Here is a 22,021-nt window from a genome sequence, read left to right on the forward strand (position 1 = left end):
TAGCGAAAAATCCTTGCAGTTTTGCCACTGCCCTCCTGCTTCTTGTGCCGCCCTTTCTGTTTACGTGGGCGACTGCCGTGATGTTATCCCACTGGATCAATACCGTCTGACCTTGAAGCAGAGGTCTTGCTAAGCTTAGAGCATTATAAATTTGCTCTTAGCTCCAGTATATTTATGTGGAGAGAATTCTCCAGACTTGATCACACTCCTTGTGTGACTGCTCCCCAGCCTCTCAGGCTGGCCTCCGTGGTCACGAGCATCCAATCCTGAATGCCGAATCTGCGGCCCTCTAGAAGATGAGCACTCTGTAATCACCACAGGAGAGACACCCTTGTCCTTGGATATAGGGTTATCCGCTGATGCATCTGAAGATGCGATCCGGACCATTTGTCCAGCAGATCCCACTGAAGAGTTCTTGCGTGAAATCTGCCGAATGGAAGCGCTTCGTAATAAGCCACCATTTTTACCAGGACTCTTGTGCAATGATGCACTGACACTTTTCCTGGTTTTAGGAGGATCCCGATTAGCTCGGATAACTCCCTGGCTTTCTCCTCTGGGAGAAACACCTTTTCCTGGACTGTGTCCAGAATCATCCCTAGGACCAGCAGACGTGTCGTCGGAACAACTGCTGTTTTGGAATATTTAGAATCCACCCGTGCTGTCGTAGAACTACTTGAGATAGTGCTACTCCGACCTCCAACTGTTCTCTGGACCTTGTTCTTATCAGGAGGTCGTCCATTTTCTTTGAAGACGAATCCTCCTTTCGGTCATTACCTTGGTAAGGACCCGGGGTGCCTTGGACAATCCAACGGCATCGTCTTGAAACTGATAGTGACAGTTCTGTACCACGAACCTGAGGTACCCTTGGTGAGAAAAGGCAAATTTTGGGACATGGAGGTAAGCATCCCTGATGTCCCGGGACACCATATAGTCCCCTTGTTCTTTGCTATCACTGCTCTGAGTGACTCCATCTGGATTTGAACCCTTGTAAGTGTTCAAATTTTTCAGATTTAGAATAGGTCTCACCTAGCCTTCAGTACCACCATATAGTGTGGAGTAATACCCCTTTCCTTGTTGTCGGAGGGGTAATTTTATTATCACCTGCTGGGAATACAGCTTGTGAATTGTTTTCAATACTGCCTCCCTGTCGGAGGGAGACATTGGTACAGCAGACTACAGGAACCTGCGAGGGGGGAAACCTCTCGACATTCCAATCTGTACCCCTTGGATACTACTTGTAGGATCCAGGGGTCCTGTGCGGTCCCAGCGTCATGCTGAGAACTTGGTAGAAGCGGTGGAGGGCTTCTGTTCCTGGGAATGGGCTGCCTGCTGCAGTCTTCTTCCCTTTCCTCTATCCCTGGGCAGATATGACTCTTATAGGGACGAAAGGACTGAGGCTGAAAAGACGGTGTCTTTTTCTGCAGAGATGTGACTTAGGGTAAAAAACGGTGGATTTTCCAGCAGTTGCCCTGGCCACCAGGTCCCATGGACCGACCCCAAATAACTCCTCCCCTTTATACGGCAATACATCTTTGTGCCGTTTGGAATCTGCATCACCTGACCACTGTCGTGTCCATAAACATCTTCTTGCAGATATGGACATCGCATTTACTCTTGATGCCAGAGTGCAAATATCCCTCTGCGCATCTCGCATATATAGAAATGTATCCTTTAAATGCTCTATAGTCAATAAAATACTGTCCCTGTCAAAGGTATCAATATTTTTAGTCAGGGAATCCGACCAAGCCACCTCAGCTCTGCACATCCAGGCTGAGGCGATCGCTGGTCGCAGTATAACACCAGCATGTGTGTGTATACTTTTTAGGATATTTTTCAGCCTCCTATCAGCTGGCTCCTTAAGTACGGCCCTATCCGTAGATGGTACCGCCACTTGTTCTGATAAGCGTGTGAGCGCCTTATCCACCCTGAGGGGTGTTTCCCACCGCGCCTTAACTTCTGGCGGGAAAAGGTATACCGCCAATAATTTTCTATCGGGGGAAACCCACGCATCATCACACACTTCATTTAATTTATCTGATTCAGGAAAAACTACAGGTAGTTTTTTCACCTCACATATAATACCCTTTTTTGTGGTACTTGGAGTATCAGAAATATGTAACACCTCCTTCATTGCCCTTAACGTGTGGCCCTAAAAGAAAATACGTTTGTTTCTTCACCGTCGACACTGAAATCAGTGTCCGTGTCTGGGTCTGTGTCGACCGACTGAGGTAAATGGGCATTTTACAGCCCCTGATGGTGTTTGAGACGCCTGGACAGATACTAATTTGTTCGCCGGCCCTCTCATGTCGTCAACCGGCTTGCAGCGTGTTGACATTGTCACGTAATTTCCATAAATAAGCCATCCATTCCGGTGTCGACTCCCTAGAGAGTGACATCACCATTACAGGCAATTTGCTCCGCCTCCTCACCAATATTTTCCTCATACATGTCGACACACACGTACCGACATACAGCACACACATAGGGAATGCTCTGATAGAGGACAGGACCCACTAGCCCTTTGGGGAGACAGAGGGAGAGTTTGCCAGCACACACCAAAACGCTATAATTATCCAGGGACAACCTTTATATAAGTGTTCCTCCCTTATAGCATTTTAATATATATACATATCGCCAAATCAGTGCCCCCCCTCTCTGTTTTAACCCTGTTTCTGTAGTGCAGTGCAGGGGAGAGCATGGGAGCCTTCCCACCAGCCTTTCTGTGAGGGAAAATGGCGCTGTGTGCTGAGGAGAATAGGCCCCGCCCCCTTTTCGGCGGGCTTCTTCTCCGGAGTTTTAGATATCTGGCAGGGGTTAAATACATCCATATAGCCTCAAGGGCTATATGTGATGTATTTTTCGCCATACAGGTATTATACATTGCTGCCCAGGGCGCCCCCCCCCAGCGCCCTGCACCCTCCGTGACCGCTGTGTGAAGTGTGCTGACAACAATGGCGCACAGCTGCAGTGCTGTGCGCTACCTGATGAAGACTGAGAGTTTTCTGCCGCCTGGTTCCGGACCTCTTCATCTTCAGCGTCTGCAAGGGGGGTCGGCGGCGCGGCTCCGGGACGAACCCCAGGGCGAGCCCTGTGTTCCGACTCCCTCTGGAGCTATGTCCAGTAGCCTAAGAATCCAATCCATCCTGCACGCAGGTGAGTTGAAAATCTCTCCCCTAAGTCCCTCGATGCAGTGAGCCTGTTGCCAGCAGGACTCACTGAAAATAAAGAACCTAAAAACTTTTTCTAAGTAACTCTTTAAGAGAGCCACCTAGATTGCACCCTTCTCGGCCGGGCACAAAAACCTAACTGAGGCTTGGAGGAGGGTCATAGGGGGAGGAGCCAGTACACACCATGTGATCCTAAAAGCTTGCTTTTGTGCCCTGTCTCCTGCGGAGCCGCTATTCCCCATGGTCCTGACGGAGTCCCCAGCATCCACTAGGACGTTAGAGAAATAATAAAATGAATGTCATTGAATTTACAACAAAGAAAAATAATAATAAAGTGAATGTCACGGTAACATAGAAAAAAAAAGGTTGGCACTTTGTGACTCTCAGCATGGGAGGTGGGAGCCTTCATCACTAGGTTGGTATGGAAGGGTAGACAATTAGCTACCGGAGGGTATTAACCCCAAGTTTCTGTGACCCCCACAAGGCTCATGGCAAGCGTCGGAACCCATGGTGGGTCTGAATTAACAGGCCCATTATAGTCTATGGGAAAATGGGTCCACTTTGCATACTGATATCTCTGGTTCTGGGTGTCCCAGAGACTCAGGACTGGTACCATACAAAAGAGGAGACTCTTGGCTTTCGGGGCAGACCAACCACTAGTTTATGTGACACTGGAAAAGGAAACGGGAAGCAACCGTGTTTCGGGTCCCCTCCAGTTGTCCGCCTAGCTTGCACAGGATGCAGGGTTTCTGGCTAGATAGGAAATACTGTACAGAAATGCTAAGCATGGTAATTTGACATCCAGGAACATAGGGAGGAGTTTTTATCTTTCTCCATTATACTTAGAAAAATTACACTTGCCACTGTACGTTACAAGCTGTTCGTGCTAATTAGTACACTAGTAGAACATACTGTACAGAGATACTAAGGACAGTGATTTGGCATCCACGAACTTAGGGAGGATCTTTAATCTCTCTCCATTGTAATCTCTCTAAGTATAATGGAAAGAGAGATAAAAGCTCCTCCCTAAGTTCCTGGGTGCCAAATTACAGTCTTTAGTATCTCTGTATTCTATGTTCTACTAGTGTACTAATTAGCATGAACAGCTTGTAACGTACAGTGGCAAGTTTAATATTTCTATGTATAATGGAGAGAGATAAAAGCTCCTCTGAAAGTTCCTAGATGCCAAATCACCGTCCTTAGTATCTCTGTACAGTATGTTCTACTAGTGTACTAATTAGCACAAACGGCTATTAACGGAATGCCAAATCACCGAACTTAGTGTCTCTGTACAGTATGTCCTATTAGGGTACTAATTAGCATGAACAGCTTGTAACGTACATGGCAGGTTTAATCTTTCTATGTATAATGGAGAGAGATAAAAGCTCCTCAGTAAGTTCCTGGATGCCAAATCACCGTACTTCGTATCTCTGTACAGTATGTTCTATTAGGGTACTAATTAGCTGTTCGTGCTAACTAGTACCCTAATAGAAAATACTATACAGAGATACTAAAGACGGTGATTTGGCAACCAGGAACTTAGGGAAAAGGATAATTCCTCCAACTCCTGTACCGTGGATAGGTTACACGATTAACCCTTACATGCAGCTTCCCACCTGTGGTGTGTCACTTCCAGCAGCTGCCTCTCAAAAGAAACAGGCTGATAAGCTGGTGATAAGTAAATCTTCATCCTCACATGGTTCAGATGAGGATTCATCGGAGGATGAAAGCTCAATTAATTCTGCTTCGGTATACGAAGAGGCGGAGGAAGGTCTCCGCTCAGTGGATATAGCGGAGTTAATTAAAGCAATGAAAGCCATTCTATTTTTAGAGGATTCAGCGGAGCCTGTGTTAAAAACCAAGGCACCTGTGTTTAAACATCCCAAAACAGTTAAGACTGAGTTTCGAGGGTCAGATCAGCTGACGGAAATCATGGAAAAGGCTTAGGCTACGCCTGATAAGTTTAGAATTCCTAAGAAATGGAATTCCAATTATCCTCTTCCAGTTGGGGATTGTTTAAAAAGGGAGGTGGCTCCTAAAGTAGATACGCATGTGATTCGATTAGTGCGAAAATCTACATTACCTTTGCCTTCAACATTATTAAATGATGCCACGGATAGGAGAGTGGATGGTTTTCTAAAAAAACATTTTTTCCCTGTCTGGGGCAGTCATAAGGCCAGCCATGGCTTCAGCTTAGATGGCAAAGGCAGTGGCTGCCTGGGCTGATGCATTGGAGGGGGATTCTAGTGAGCAAGAATCCCATATACAGATGTAGCCACCTTTGTCTTGACCGATTCTCCGCCTAGACGTCCGTTTAGTCACGCTAAGGCGATAGCTGAGTTTAATCACAGGCAGGCGCGTTGAGGCGATCTAGATACTCAGCATGCATTAGACATCTCCACCACTGGGTGGCTAATGCTCCACTAATCCAGTACGGTGATTTAGCATCCAGGAACTTACTGAGGAGCTTTTATCTCTCTCCATTATACATAGAAAGATTAAACTTGCCGCTGTACGTTACAAGCTGTTCGTGCTAATTAGTACACTAGTAAAACATACTGTACAGAGATACTAAGGACGGTGATTTGGCATCCAGGAACTTACTGAGGAGCTTTTATCTCTCTCCATTATACATAGAAAGATTAAACTTGCCGCTGTACTTTACAAGCTGTTCTTGCTAATTAGTACCCTAATAGAACATACTGTACAGAGATACTAAGGACGGTGATTTGGCATCCAGTAAAAAGCTGTTCGTGCTAATTAGTACACTAGTAGAACATACTGTACAGAGATACTAAGGATGGTGATTTGGCATCTAGGAACTTCCAGAGGAGCTGTTATCTCTCTCCATTATACATAGAAAGATTAAACTTGCAACTGTACGTTACAAGCTGTTCGTGCTAATTAATACACTAGAAGAACATACTGGGGACTCAGACTCATACAGTACTTGCATTTCAAAAGCACAGTATTTTCCACCGCCTCTCGCTTGCCCATTGCCCTTCCCCCCTGGGATCCTGCACAGGTCATGCAGTAGACAGGGAGGGAGTTATTCACATAAACTAGGGCAAAGCGGCAGGAGCAGTTGTACTGTTTAGGGTCTATGCACCATATGGTATACATACAATTCTGTAGCAGGGCAGACTCAATTGAAATGGCTACCGCCTGTGACTCCTCGCCCAATGGAGGCCCTCGGCTATGGAGCAAGTAACAGCACAGATTTGGTAGGTCACGGGGCAATGCTGAAGGAGCGTCAGAATCCCCTAGCTAAAATACACAGGGGTGATAGGGATAAGTGAGGTCTTTGCGCATAATGATACACCGCAAAGTTCCCCATGGTTTTGATTATGCCTTTTCTTTGAACACGGTATTTTCCACTGCCTCACCCTACCCCCATCCCACTTTCCCCTTCCCCCCCTGGGAGCCTGCAAAGTACATGCAGTAGACAGGGAGGGAGTTCCGATCAGGTTACAAGACATGTGCAACAGTATACTACTGTATGTAGGAAAATCCACCGCCCACTCTGATTTATGTGAAACCTGTGTGCACCCGTCCATTGAATGTATAACAAAGAAAAATAATAATAATAAAGTGAATGTTACAGGAACACATTAAAAAAAGGTTGGCACTTCCTTCCCATTGGTGTTGGTTTATGCCTTAGGGGACTCGGACGTTAATACTTGTATTTCAAAAGCACAGTGTTTTCCACCGCCTCTCCCTACCCCCATCGCCCTTCCCCCCTGGGAGCCTGCACAGGTCATGCAGTGGACAGGGAGGGAGTTCAGATCAGGTACAATACACAAATGCTGACGATCTACAGTACTGTGTTGCTCAGTTAGTTGCGTCGGAATACACTAATTTATACTCATTACCGCTGTGTATTTGTATATAGCGGAATGAATCGCTGCTGCAGATTTACTTTGATTTATGTGAAACCTGTGTACACCCTTTCATTGAATTTACAACAAAGAAAAATAATAATAAAGTGAATGTCACGGTAACATAGAAAAAAAAAGGTTGGCACTTTGTGACTCTCAGCATGGGAGGTGGGAGCCTTCATCACTAGGTTGGTATGGAAGGGTAGACAATTAGCTACCGGAGGGTACCAACCCCAAGTTTCTGTGACCCCCACAAGGCTCATGGCAAGCGTCGGAACCTATGGTGGGTCTGAATTAACGGTCCCATTATAGTCTATGGGAAAATGGGTCCACTTTGCGTACTGATATCTCTAGTTCTGGGTGTACCAGAGAATCAGGACTTGTACCATACAAAAGAGGAGACTCTTGGCTTTCGGGGCAGACCAACCACTGGTTTATGTGACACTGGGAAGGGAAACGGGAAGCAACCGTGTTTCGGGTACCCTCCAGTTGTCCGCCTAGCTTGCACAGGATGCAGGGTTTCTGGCTAGATAGGAAATACTGTACAGAAATGCTAAGCATGGTAATTTGACATCCAGGAACATAGGGAGGAGTTTTTATCTTTCTCCATTATACTTAGAAAAATTACACTTGCCACTGTACGTTACAAGCTGTTCGTGCTAATTAGTACACTAGTAGAACATACTGTACAGAGATACTAAGGACAGTGATTTGGCATCCACGAACTTAGGGAGGATCTTTAATCTCTCTCCATTGTAATCTCTCTAAGTATAATGGAAAGAGAGATAAAATCTCCTCCCTAAGTTCCTGGGTGCCAAATTACAGTCTTTAGTATCTCTGTATTCTGTGTTCTACTAGTGTACTAATTAGCATGAACAGCTTGTAACGTACAGTGGCAAGTTTAATATTTCTATGTATAATGGAGAGAGATAAAAGCTCCTCTGAAAGTTCCTAGATGCCAAATCACCGTCCTTAGTATCTCTGTACAGTATGTTCTACTAGTGTACTAATTAGCACAAACGGCTATTAACGGAATGCCAAATCACCGAACTTAGTATCTCTGTACAGTATGTCCTATTAGGGTACTAATTAGCATGAACAGCTTGTAACGTACATGGCAGGTTTAATCTTTCTATGTATAATGGAGAGAGATAAAAGCTCCTCAGTAAGTTCCTGGATGCCAAATCACCGTACTGGATTAGTGGAGCATTAGCCACCCAGTGGTGGAGATGTCTAATACATGCTGAGTATCTAGATCGCCTCAACGCGCCTGCCTGTGATTAAACTCAGCTATCGCCTTAGCGTGACTAAACGGACGTCTAGGCGGAGAATCGGTCAAGACAAAGGTGGCTACATCTGTATATGGGATTCTTGCTCACTAGAATCCCCCTCCAATGCATCAGCCCAGTCAGCCACTGCCTTTGCCATCCAAGCTGAAGCCATGGCTGGCCTTATGACTGCCCCAGACAGGGAAAAAATGTTTTTTTAGAAAACCATCCACTCTCCTATCCGTGGCATCATTTAATAATGTTGAAGGCAAAGGTAATGTCGATTTTCGCACTAATCGAATCACATGCGTATCTACTTTAGGAGCCACCTCCCTTTTTAAACAATCCCCAGCTGGAAGAGGATAATTGGAATTCCATTTCTTAGGAATTCTAAACTTATCAGGCGTAGCCTAAGCCTTTTCCATGATTTCCGTCAGCTGATCTGACCCTCGAAACTCAGTCTTAACTGTTTTGGGATGTTTAAACACAGGTGCCTTGGTTTTTAACACAGGCTCCGCTGAATCCTCTAAAAATAGAATGGCTTTCATTGCTTTAATTAACTCCGCTATATCCACTGAGCGGAGACCTTCCTCCGCCTCTTCGTATACCGAAGCAGAATTAATTGAGCTTTCATCCTCCGATGAATCCTCATCTGAACCATGTGAGGATGAAGATTTACTTATCACCAGCTTATCAGCCTGTTTCTTTTGAGAGGCAGCTGCTGGAAGTGATACACCACAGGTGGGAAGCTGCATGTAAGGGTTAATCGTGTAACCTATCCACGGTACAGGAGTTGGAGGAATTATCCTTTTAGCTATACTGGATAAAGTGCAAACATAGCCCAAGATGGATCAACCTGCACCTCAATCTGCCTTGTATTTTTTCATGAACCCCTGGTGAAAGCTAAACAATTTGCACACAAACCATCCTGAACCAGATCCTGAGAGGATAACACAGCTTTGCAAGACAAACATGATGAGTGTTGGTGTTGCTGTGAGTGTATCTTCCTCACCTTTGCTGCTCTTAGACATAATAAATAATCAACACTTCCACAGTGTACTACACAATTTGTGACTGTAAACACTTTAAGCTTTTTAAAGTGACATACAATCCGACCCTACCCATGCACCAGCAATGAGGATCAGAATACAACAAAACTGACAGAATATAGTAAAGTCAGCAATCACACTAGCAGTCAGTCACGTTATATATTAGTATAAGCAGCAATATCAGCACATTATCAACTACAAATACATTTCAAGTATGTAAGAGAACATATTACTGAATCATGTTTAAACAGATCTACCGTATTCAGACGCATTGCAAAAGAAACAACAGTAAATGTATACAGACTCATATGCAATAGGCACTTATCTAACTATTCATACTCAAAAAGGTAGATAGAGACTTAGTGCTGTATTAACCATACTCAGTAGAGTGGATACAGGGAGACTCCCTTCGCTTCCAGGACCGATCAATATGTTAGCGAACGCTGAGTGGATCCAGATGCTACTACTGTACACTGCCGCTCCTTGAACCTATAGTGAATACAGACGCAACAGTCACACAGCCGCCTATGCTGCGACTGGGTCCCCTTCGTGTACAGCGTCTGAGACGGAAGCGGGAAACAGTTCATGGCGGGAGACTCAGAGGAAACTGGTCATGAACCGGGGGGGGAGGGGCGACCAGGAGAGCGTCTGACTCCCCACTGCTGACATCAACCCTAGGGATCGCGGCCTCATACTATTTCTGGAGCCTATGATCCCTAAGGCCTAGCGCTGGTGCACCAGAGGTGGTAGCCGCTTCAGCGACTGTTAGGTAGTCGCCTCCCAAAACAGTGCAGCTGTGTCCGTATTCCCCCTCTAAGTGGAACCGATGCCTTACCTTCTCCCCGTGCTCCGGCCACAGCCTGGTAACGTCTGCTGGACCTGCTAGTATATACGACACAGACGCCCGCCGAAACAGCACTGTACTCTTGGGTAAGCATTGTCGCGACCCGGCGGAGAGTTGTTGGAGCGACTCTTTCTAAGGTACGTATAAGACGCTGTTTAGAAAGACTGCTCAGAAAAATAGTAAGACTATAAAAATAAAATAAGACGGCTTAGGGCTGCTAAAAACCAGCGGCCCCTGCCGCACCAAACAAAAAACTGATTTGCCTGAGCCAGGAGGCGGGGATATATGGACGGACCATTGCATGCTGAGAGGCCGGAAAGCTTTGACCAATTGGCGCAAATCCACTGTCGCTTCATCATATCCCATTGTTATCCTGTGGACCCTGCCGGAGAAAATATATTTTCATATATAGGAAAATATAAAATGTACCCAACTAGCCATCCCACTTCCGTAAGGTACCAGCTTACACCTACGTTTTCTACAAAAAGATCACTATCTGTAGACATACACACATACAGGAAAAACAATCTCTTCATAAATAAATTATAATATTAATCCCAGAGACATTGGAAATCTAAAATTAACTATCGGAACTAGCACCAGATCAGCTGAGTGATATATTTAAGGAGAACCAAGCAACACCCCATGGTGTGGAATCTCAGCACTAAAGGCAAAATTAGCAGATCCTATTAAATGCAATAACAAACCGTTCTTTTCTCAAATCTGGAGAACACTAAAGCTAAAAACTTTTTACAATTCCATCTCCTTCCACAGGATAGGGGAACCCGCACTGTTACACTTAGGTGAGGCGGATAGAGAGGAATTGCTTACATAAAAATGTATTTATTTTTTAGCTTGTACTGCCTACTCTGTTGTGGCTGCGATACTTTGCCTGTGCACTATGATGGCAGTGCTTCTGCCAGGACCCCTGTTACTACCTGTAAATAACTAGCGAAAAAGTGTTAAGACAAGGAGCCAAGGAGAAGCGTACACCTGACTGGATGGACACTGCAAGTCTGGTGTCACCGTTAAGTTTTTTTGTCTACGGTCATACAGTACACACCCAAATGAAACGTACTGCCTATGCTACTACTGTACTGACATAGTAGTATATACTGTATATGAATAGTTCCGAGCCATATTCCCTAGCAATAATAAATGGTTAAAGCATCTGACAGAGAACACCTTCTCAGGGCTGAAAGCACCACTTAGCTCACTGCAAAAATCAATATGGCCTTCCTAACACCATATACAGTTCAGGAACAGCAGAGGGGAAATAAACCTCTATAAGAAAACAATGGTTGGGATTAGACTATGGGATACATAAAACAAAATCAAACAGATCACTAATTGGAATAAAAACATTACATAGAGTATTTAGTTCACTTTCTGTGGCCAGTTGACATCTTCAAAACAAACCACACAACAAAACCTCTATACCTACAGAAATGACTACATATGTAGGTGCTTAGAGTGATGTATACATTGGTGCTAAAATTGTGCATTAATGCTGCATTTCTACAGCGAATTCAGCTCTTGCAAACCGCTACGAAAATAAACATCGCTATGCAAAATGCAGCCACACATATTTGCGTTTCTACAAGCAATTACATTTGTTTATCTGCATGCTTTAATGTTGTTAAAATTCACCTTACGGGGTGTGCATCAAAAAGACAGAGGCTGCAAAAAAGTGCTCACATACACGTCTTCGGCATAAACAGTATTGTAGGTTTCATCACATAGAAAAAGAGATGCAGGTGGCACTATGCAAATATTACTACTCAAAATTGAAATAAATGGGCAGGCCCAAAACTTTGGCCAAATTTATGATAACAACCTCTTGTACGATATTTAATTGCAATATTTTTTTTTTTCACTTTTGAGTAGTAATGTTTGCATAGTGCCCTGCATCTTTTTTTTCTATGTGTAGTACTACAAATCTCAGCCAAGTAGCATCTCTAATTACAAGAAGCTTGGGTGTGCAGTCTAGAGCCCATCCCCCTATATAGGTTTCAACACACACTGGTCAAAATACAGACAGAAGTCTTCGAAACACACTCACAAGCATAACAGTTTATATGCAATTTTACATGCATTAAACAAATTGCAGTGTCTACCTAGCGTAAGGCCGGTCTATAGCAATACAATGAACTATGCATCCATGTTTTCTAATTATTTATTAACAATAACATTCTGAGGTTCTTGTTATAAATATAATTAGGAGTACAGGGTCACTGGCTCCTATTCCAAATATTTATGGTGCCCAGAAGAGATATCAATACAACTTATAACCACTTACTTCAGCTGCCCCTCAGCGGTGTCCGGATTGTGTCTGTAGTGAAAATCTGTGTATGGCGCCAAGATTTGCTAAAATGAAAAAAAATAAGAATTTACTTACCGATAATTCTATTTCTCATAGTCCGTAGTGGATGCTGGGAACTCCGTAAGGACCATGGGGAATAGTGGCTCCGCAGGAGACTGGGCACAAAAGTAAAGCTTTAGGACTACCTGGTGTGCACTGGCTCCTCCCCCTATGACCCTCCTCCAAGCCTCAGTTAGGATACTGTGCCCGGACGAGCGTACACAATAAGGAAGGATTTATGAATCCCGGGTAAGACTCATACCAGCCACACCGATCACACCGTACAACCTGTGATCTGAATCCAGTTAACAGCATGATAACAGAGGAGCCTCTGGAAAGATGGCTCACAACCACAATAACCCGATTTTTGTAACAATAACTATGTACAAGTATTGCAGACAATCCGCACTTGGGATGGGCGCCCAGCATCCACTACGGACTATGAGAAATAGAATTATCGGTAAGTAAATTCTTATTTTCTCTGACGTCCTAGTGGATGCTGGGAACTCCGTAAGGACCATGGGGATTATACCAAAGCTCCCAAACGGGCGGGAGAGTGCGGATGACTCTGCAGCACCGAATGAGAGAACTCCAGGTCCTCCTCAGCCAGGGTATCAAATTTGTAGAATTTAGCAAACGTGTTTGCCCCTGACCAAGTAGCTGCTCGGCAAAGTTGTAAAGCCGAGACCCCTCGGGCAGCCGCCCAAGATGAGCCCCTATCCGTGTGGAATGGGCTTTTACAGATTTTGGCTGTGGCAGGCCTGCCACAGAATGTGCAAGCTGAATTGTGCTACAAATCCAACGAGCAATAGTCTGCTTAGAAGCAGGAGCACCCAGCTTGTTGGGTGCATACAGGATAAACAGCGAGTCAGATTTTCTGACTCGAGCCGTCCTGGAAACATATATTTTCAGGGCCCTGACTACGTCCAGCAACTTGGAGTCCTCCAAGTCCCTAGTAGCCGCAGGTACCACAATAGGCTGTTTCACGTGAAACGCTGAAAACACCTTAGGGAGAAATTGAGGATGAGTCCTCAATTCCGCCCTGTCTGGAAGATCAGATAAGGGCCTTTACAGGATAAAGCCCCCAATTCTGACACGCGCCTGGCCGAGGCCAGGGCCAACAACATGACCACTTTCCATGAGAGATATTTTAACTCCACAGACTCAAGTGGTTCAAACCAATGTGACTTTAGGAACCCCAAAACTACATTGAGATCCCAAGGTGCCACCGGAGGCACAAAAAGGAGGCTGTAAATGCAGTACCCCTTTTACAAAACGTCTGAACTTCAGGAACTGAAGTTAGTTCTTTCTGGAAGAAAATTGACAGGGCCGAAATTTGAACCTTAATGGACCCCAATTTTAGGCACATAGACACTCCTGTTTACAGGAAATGCAGGAATCGACCTAGTTGAAAATTCCTCCATCGGGGCCTTACTGGCCTCGCACCCCGCAACATATTTTCGCCAAATGCGGTGATAATGCTTTGCGGTTACATCCTTCCTGGCTTGATCAGGGTAGGGATGACTTCATCCGGAATGCCTTTTTCCTTCTGGATCCGGCGTTCAACCGCCCTGCCGTTAAACGCAGCCGCGGTAAGTCTCGGAATAGACAGGGTCCTTGCTGGAGCAGGTCCCTTCTTAGAGGTAGAGGCCACGGGTCCTCCGTGAGCATCTCTTGAAGTTCCGGGTACCAAGACCTTCTTTGCCAATCCGGAGCCACGAGTATAGTTCTTACTCCCCTCCGAATTATAATTCTCAGTACTTTTGGTATGAGAGGAAGAGGAGGGAACACATACACTGACTGGTACACCCACGGTGTTACCAGAGCGTCCACAGCTATTGCCTGAGGGTCCCTTGACCTGGCGCAATACCTGTCCAATTTTTTGTTTAGGCGGGACGCCATCATGTCCACCTTTGGTTTTTCCCAATGGTTTACAATCATGTGGAAGACTTCTGGGTGAAGTCCCCACTCTCCCGGGTGGAGGCCGTGCCTGCTGAGGAAGTCTGCTTCCCAGTTGTCCACTCCCGGAATGAATACTGCTGACAGTGCTATCCCATGATTTTCCGCCCAGCGAAGAATCCTTGCAGCTTCTGCCATTGACTGCTTCTTGTGCCACCCTGTCTGTTTACATGGGTGACTGCCGTGATGTTGTCCGACTGGATCAACACCGGCTGACCTTGAAGCAGAGGTCTTGCTAAGCTGAGAGCATTGTAAATGGCCCTTAGCTCCAGGATATTTATGTGAAATTATGTCTCCAGGCTTGACCATAAGCCCTGGAAATTTTTTCCCTGTGTGACTGCTCCCCAGCCTCGCAGGCTGGCATCCGTGGTCACCAGGACCCAGTCCTGAGTGCCGACTCTGCGGCCCTCTAGAAGATGAGCACTTTGCCACCACCGCAGGAGGGACACCCTTGTCTTTGGTGACCGGGTTATCCGCTGATGCATCTTAAGATGCGACCCGGACCATTTGTCCAGCAGGTCCCACTGGAAAGTTCTTGCGTGGAATCTGCCGAATGGCTTTGCTTCGTAGGAAGCTACCATTTTTCCCAGAACCCTTGTGCATTGATGCACTGAGACTTGGCTCGGTTTTAGGAGGTTCCTGACTAGCTCGGATAACTCCCTGGCTCTCTCCTCCGGGAGAAACACCTTTTTCTGAACTGTGTCCAGAATAATCCCTAGGAACAGAAGACGAGTCGTCGGAACAGCTGCGATTTTGGAATATTGAGAATCCAATCGTGCTGTCGCAACACTACCTGAGATAGTGCTACACCGACCTCCAACTGTTCCCAGGATCTTACCCTTATCAGGAGATCGTCCAAGTAAGGGATAACTAAAACTCCCTTCCTTCGAAGGAGTATCATCATTTCGGTCATTACCTTGGTAAAGACCCGGGGTGCCGTGGACCATCCAAACGGCAGCGTCTGAAACTGATAGTGACAGTTCTGTACCACAAACCTGAGGTACCCTTGGTGAGAAGGGTAAATTTGGACATGAAGGTAAGCATCCTTGATGTCCAGAGACACCATGTAGTCCCCTTCTCTTGAATTTGAACCTCTGTATGTAAGTGTTCAAAGATTTTAGATTTAAAATCAGTCTCACCGAGCCGTCCGGCTTCGGTACCACAACAGTGTGGAGTAATACCCCTTTCCTTGTTGCAGGAGGGGTACCTTAATTATCACCTGCTGGGAATACAGCTTGTGAATGGCTTCCAACACTGCCTCCCTGTCTGCTTGTAAAGCCCCAGCGTCATGCTGAGGGCTTGGCAGAGGCGGGAGAGGGCTTCTGTTCCTGGGAACTGGCTGATTTCTGCAGCCGTTTCCCTCTCCCTCTGTCACGGGGCAGAAATGAGGAACCTTTTGCCCACATGCCCTTATGGGAACGAAAGGACTGCGCCTGATAATACGGCGTCTTCTTATGTTGAGAGGCGACCTGGGGTAAAAAACGTGGATTTCCCAGCTGTTGCCGTGGCCACCAGGTCTGAAAGACCGACCCCAAATAACTCCTCCCCTTTATAAGGCAATACTTCCATATGCCATTTGGAATCCACATCACCTGACCACTGTCGTGTCCATAACCCTCTTCTGGCAGAAATGGACAGCGCACTTACTCTTGATGCCAGTCGGCAAATATCCCGCTGTGCATCACCCATATATAGAAATGCATCTTTTAAATGCTCTACAGGCAATAATATACTGTCCCTATCTAGGGTATCAATATTTTCAGTCAGGGAATCCGACCACGCCAACCCAGCACTGCACATCCAGGCTGAGGCGATTGCTGGTCGCAGTATAACACCAGTATGTGTGTAAATACATTTTAGGATACCCTCCTGCTTTCTATCAGCAGGATCCTTAAGGGCGGCCATCTCCGGAGAGGGTAGAGCCCTTGTTTTGACAAGCGTGTGAGCGCTTTATCCCCCCTAGGGGGTGTTTCCCAACGCACCCTAACCTCTGGCGGGAAAGGATATATGCCAATAACTTTTTAGAAATTATCAGTTTTTTTTATCGGGGGAAACCCACGCTTCATCACACACCTCATTTAATTTCTCAGATTCAGGAAAACTACAGGTAGTTTTTCCTCACTGAACATAATACCCCTATTGGTGGTACTCGTATTATCAGAAATGTGTAAAACATTTTCCATTGCCTCAATCATGTAACGTGTGGCCCTACTGGAAGTCATATTTGTCTCTTCACCGTCGACACTGGAGTCAGTATCCGTGTCGGCATCTGTATTTGCCATCTGAGGTAACGGGCGCTTTAGAGCCCCTGACGGCCTATGAGACGTCTGGACAGGCACAAGCTGAGTAGCCGGCTGTCTCATGTCAATCACTGTCTTTTGTAAAGAGCTGACACTGTGTAATTCCTTCCAGCAGTTCATCCACTCAGGTGTCGACCCCCTAGGGGGTGACATCCCTATTACAGGCAATTTGCTCCGCCTCCACATCATTTTCCTCCTCATACATGTCGACACAAACGTACCGACACACAGCACACACACAGGGAATGCTCTGATAGAGGACAGGACCCCACTAGCCCTTTGGGGAGACAGGGAGAGTTTGCCAGCACACACCAGAGCGCTATATATATACAGGGATAACCTTATATAAGTGTTTTTCCCCTTATAGCTGCTGTATTGTTTATACTGCGCCTAATTAGTGCCCCCCTCTCTTTTTTAACCCTTTCTGTAGTGTAGTGACTGCAGGGGAGAGCCAGGGAGCTTCCCTCCAACGGAGCTGTGAGGGAAAATGGCGCCAGTGTGCTGAGGAGATAGGCTCCGCCCCTTTCTCGGCGGCCTTTTCTCCCGTTTTTCAGTGTAATCTGGCAGGGGTTAAAATTCATCCATATAGCCCTGGGGGCTATATGTGATGTATTTTCGCCAGCCAAGGTGTTTTTATTGCTGCTCAGGGCGCCCCCCCCTAGCGCCCTGCACCCTCAGTGACCGAAGTGTGCTGAGGAGCAATGGCGCACAGCTGCAGTGCTGTGCGCTACCTTGGTGAAGACAGGATGTCTTCTGCCGCCGATTTTCCGGACCTCTTCTTGCTTCTGGCTCTGTAAGGGGGCCGGCGGCGCGGCTCTGGGACCGGACTCCATGGCTGGGCCTGTGTTCGATCCCTCTGGAGCTAATGGTGTCCAGTAGCCTAAGAAGCCCAATCCACTCTGCACGCAGGTGAGTTCGCTTCTTCTCCCCTTAGTCCCTCGATGCAGTGAGCCTGTTGCCAGCAGGTCTCACTGAAAATAAAAAACCTAAAACTAAACTTTTCACTAAGCAGCTCAGGAGAGCCCCTTGTGTGCACCCTTCTCGTTCGGGCACAAAAATCTAACTGAGGCTTGGAGGAGGGTCATAGGGGGAGGAGCCAGTGCACACCAGGTAGTCCTAAAGCTTTACTTTTGTGCCCAGTCTCCTGCGGAGCCGCTATTCCCCATGGTCCTTACGGAGTTCCCAGCATCCACTAGGACGTCAGAGAAAGTATACAATTAGATTGTGTTTAACAGAGGCAAAATGTGTATTTTAATATCGACGACATGAAAATGTAAGACAATTAAACATGCAGCAACAATGCTGAACTATTTCTGATCACAGCACCGGTTTACCCATTTCTGAAACATAAATCGGGAAAATGGCAGCAAACTGCACCGGTGCAATAGTCTGCAGAGCGTCACAGACAGTGACGGCACTTACCTCTAATTCTACGTCAGCGCGCACATACTGACGAGTCTTTGGATGATTAAGGAGGTGCAGGACTGTGGTGATGAGGGCTTCGTTTATTCGACTTAATTGGCAGTCAATCACATTTTTTAAGATCGTGCTGAGCCCGCCTCTGAGCGCCACCACTTCCGGGTTCTGAAGTGCTGGAGCAAAACGTAACGCAAACTAGTTATCAAAGAACTTTTAAGGGAACAATGGAACAAGTCTATTTGATTATTCATTGGACTAAACATAAAAAAAGACCAATACAGGTTGAGTATCCCATATCCAAATATTCCGAAATACGGAATATTCCGAAATACAGACTTTTTTGAGTGAGATAGTGAAACCTTTGTTTTTTGATGGCTCCATGTACACAAACCTTGTTTAATACACAAAGTTATTAAAAATATTGTATTGAATGACCCTCAGGCTGTGTGTATAAGGTGTATATGAAGCATAAATGAATTGTGTGAATGTAGACACACTTTGTTTAATGCACAAAGTTATAAAAAATATTGGCTAAAATGACCTTCAGGCTGTGTGTATAAGGTGTATATGTAACATAAATACATTCTGTGCTTAGACTTAGGTCCCATCACCATGATATCTCATTATGGTATGCAATTATTCCAAAATACGGAAAAATCCCATATCCAAAATACCTCTGGTCCCAAGCATTTTGGATAAGGGAGACTCAACCTGTATAATAATAAAATAATAATAATAATAATACTAGAGACACATGCAGGTTAAACTACTAGCCATCAACTACAGACCAAATAATTTAGAACGCAATAGGGGTCACAAAGTTAAAAGCAATGTACTGACTGTAGCCACATGTAGGGTGATCTTATTGCCTGTCCTGTAGGGAAGCACTCGGAACACAGTCAATGACCACTAAGAGCTCAGAGGAAGTACAGTAGTTGGTGCATAGAGAAAATGATCTGCATTGTGTTACCATGTGGGATAAAGAGATGCAATGAAGGTGGCCATCAGGATCATTAATCTTGCAAATAAAACATGGCACTCAAAAATGCTGGGAAATGCACAGAACAATAGTGCAGATTCAATTACATGTGAGCTGCGGCAATAGCTACTTCCGGCAACTTTTGCTCAATGGGTCTGAGAGATGATTTCGGAGGTGTGAGTAGAATCTACCATAAATGCAGATATGCGTTCAACGTAAGTAAATAAACGCACCTCAAAGAGTGCACTGGTGACGCAGGCGTGTCCGCACCGTTGCTGGGGCGGGCCGCGGTGGCTGCGTGACGTCACACGCAGCCGATTCGACCCAAAAGATGGCGGCCCTCTGACTGCCTAGCTAGGCTGAGTAGGCAGGGGGCTACCTAATCATGCGAGCGCATCACTGTATGGGGAAGGGGAAGGATCCTGGATGCGGGGCGGCCCCCCACGTGAGAACAAAGGGTTGTGGTGTGCATTTTTATGCACATCTACAACCCAAGCTGAATTAGTCCCTTAGTGATAATAGGATTTTCTTCTACTTTACTGTATTACAAATGTTTTTAAAAAAAAAATACACAACTATGTACCAAAACTAAAAATTGCACAAAAACATTTTATAGATTAAATACATTGAAGGCTTAGAACTTATACATTTCTAACTGATGAACACAATGAAAGAGCCCAACGTGTACACAAGTCTATCTATAAGCTGGCGATTCAAAAACACTAACCTAGTTCACATATAACAGCAATGCAGGCCCGAACCATCCTGTCCCTCTCCTGAAGGCCGTCATTTCCAACTGCTATCAGGGAATTGGTTATAGAGCTAGGGAATAAGGAAGCATTCACAGTAATCATCTGAAAAACAACAAGCAGAAGATTATGTAACGCTGCCTCCAACAACCCAAGGTATACAGATCGGCTTGTGTGACTGCAGGGTAGCTGTCAGTGTGTTGTTGTGTAACTTTATCACCTCTCTGAATTTATGTCACCAAATGTTAGCCAAGTAAGACTGGATGTGTTTATATTTACTGTAAGTACCCTACCCTATATATTTATAAATGTACCCTAAGTAAGCTGTAATGTGTGTAAAAAGAACACCAAGCAACCTCTTAACTGTTTGGAAAATACCCCGTGCGATGTATTTATGCTTTATTATTGTTATTGCAATGGTTATTTTTGGTTCCACCTAAAAGGATGAAAGATCACCGGCATCCGTCAGAGAAGCCTCAGCAGACACTACCTGTCAGACAGACAATCTCCTCACTTTAAGGGGCAAACAATTAGTTCTTGATTATTGCAACAGGCTATTATAGATTTTAAATGGTGTTACTAGAGAAACTATAAGTCAAAACTGCTACAGTTCAATCCAATACCATCTGCATAATGTTTCCGTGTCAGAGTAACTGGAGCAGTGATAATTGGGGGGGATCAGTATGAGTTACCTACAATCAAAAACCCCGACGGTCAAAATACTGACAATTATCCGACGGTCAAAATACCGACAAGTTGAAAACACCGACATGGTCAAAATACAGACATTTAAAATGTCAACACGGTCAAAATAGACATTTGAAATGTAGACAAATCAAAAAGTTGACACAGGTTTTGCAAATTTTTTGGTTGCGTATGTTGACATAGGTCAACATGGACACCGTATAGGGTGTACTGCATTCCCTCGCATAGCTCGGTACGCTCGCCATGATTCGGGCACGGTGCCTCGCTGCGCTGGGCACACTATTACATTCCCCCTTCAGGTCCACTGGGATGGTAAAGTAGTCGGTTTCAATGAAAAAAATCATTAAAAAAAACTCATGTCGATTTTTTGACCTGCTGACATTTTAGATGTTGCTTATTTGATCGTGAGGACATTTTTAATGTCAGTATTTTGACCATCGGTCAATTGTCGGTATTTTGACCGTCGGGATTTTGATTGTAGGTAGATTGACTGCATCCCAATTGGTGGTATATTTTTGCCATTTTCTTTGCTAAAATCATAACAAAATGATTTATAAAACATATAGGCTTTAATTATTCAAGTAATTCAAGTGCTTGTTTCCAGTCTGCGGGACACACACCTGGGCGATGGGGTGGATCTCTAGAATAGGAGTGCATGGGATAGTCCTGGTTGTGTGTGTGCTAAATGTTCCAGGTTGCTAACAACTACCCTGATAAAGCTGGTGACAAATCAGTCACTGGGAGGGGACTCCTCATACTCCAGGATGGCTACTAAGTTATGGAAGATCTCTCCTCTGGTACGGATGTCCTCATCTATTGAATATGAGTGCACTATGATATGACTAAAACACTCACATGGAGACTAATTAGCTCCCAAAAAAAGGGGGCGCTTGCGGCATCAAATTTCTTTGAAAAACCCATAGCAGATCTGAGATGGCAACACCAGAGGTACTTGGGTACTCGCCCACCAAGCAGAAAACTGGTCTCAAGACTGTGCTCTGGACCAAGCTCAGTGTATGTCAGGCTTTACCCACGGCTGTGAGCTGGGGCAGAGGAGGGCAACAGGTAATGCAAAAAATTAGTCTACAGCCATTCTTTTTGGACAATAATCACAATGAAAAAAAAAAATGCAGTCTCCCTTACAGTGCGAAAGAGCATCACTGCAGTATACAGAGAAGACAGACAAAACAATTCCAAAGAGACAGCCCTTAACAACCACGCAGCACTATGGGGTATATGCAATTGCGGTCGAATTCGCGGCAATTTTCGCCGTTTTTCAAATTCGACCAAATTCGCCAGGTGAATTCCGGAAGGTGGCTTCCGGAATTCACCATATTCAATG

The 22,021-nt window shown here is 45.3% G+C and overlaps 1 protein-coding gene across 1 annotated transcript in view; it reads right to left on the bottom strand.

The window, feature by feature from the left end:
* The window catches only part of RICTOR (RPTOR independent companion of MTOR complex 2), a 291,482-nt gene that overhangs the window by 95,368 nt on the left and 174,093 nt on the right, over nt 1–22,021 (bottom strand). The window contains exons 7-9 of the mRNA XM_063961244.1: nt 19,953–20,079; nt 18,250–18,419; nt 12,506–12,573 (exon numbers count right to left, since the gene is read on the bottom strand). Coding sequence (XP_063817314.1) covers nt 12,506–12,573; nt 18,250–18,419; nt 19,953–20,079 — 365 coding nt within the window. The remainder of the gene's footprint in view (nt 1–12,505; nt 12,574–18,249; nt 18,420–19,952; nt 20,080–22,021) is intronic.

Source organism: Pseudophryne corroboree, chromosome 1, assembly GCF_028390025.1.
Source record: "Pseudophryne corroboree isolate aPseCor3 chromosome 1, aPseCor3.hap2, whole genome shotgun sequence".
NCBI classification, from domain to species: Eukaryota; Metazoa; Chordata; class Amphibia; order Anura; family Myobatrachidae; genus Pseudophryne; species Pseudophryne corroboree.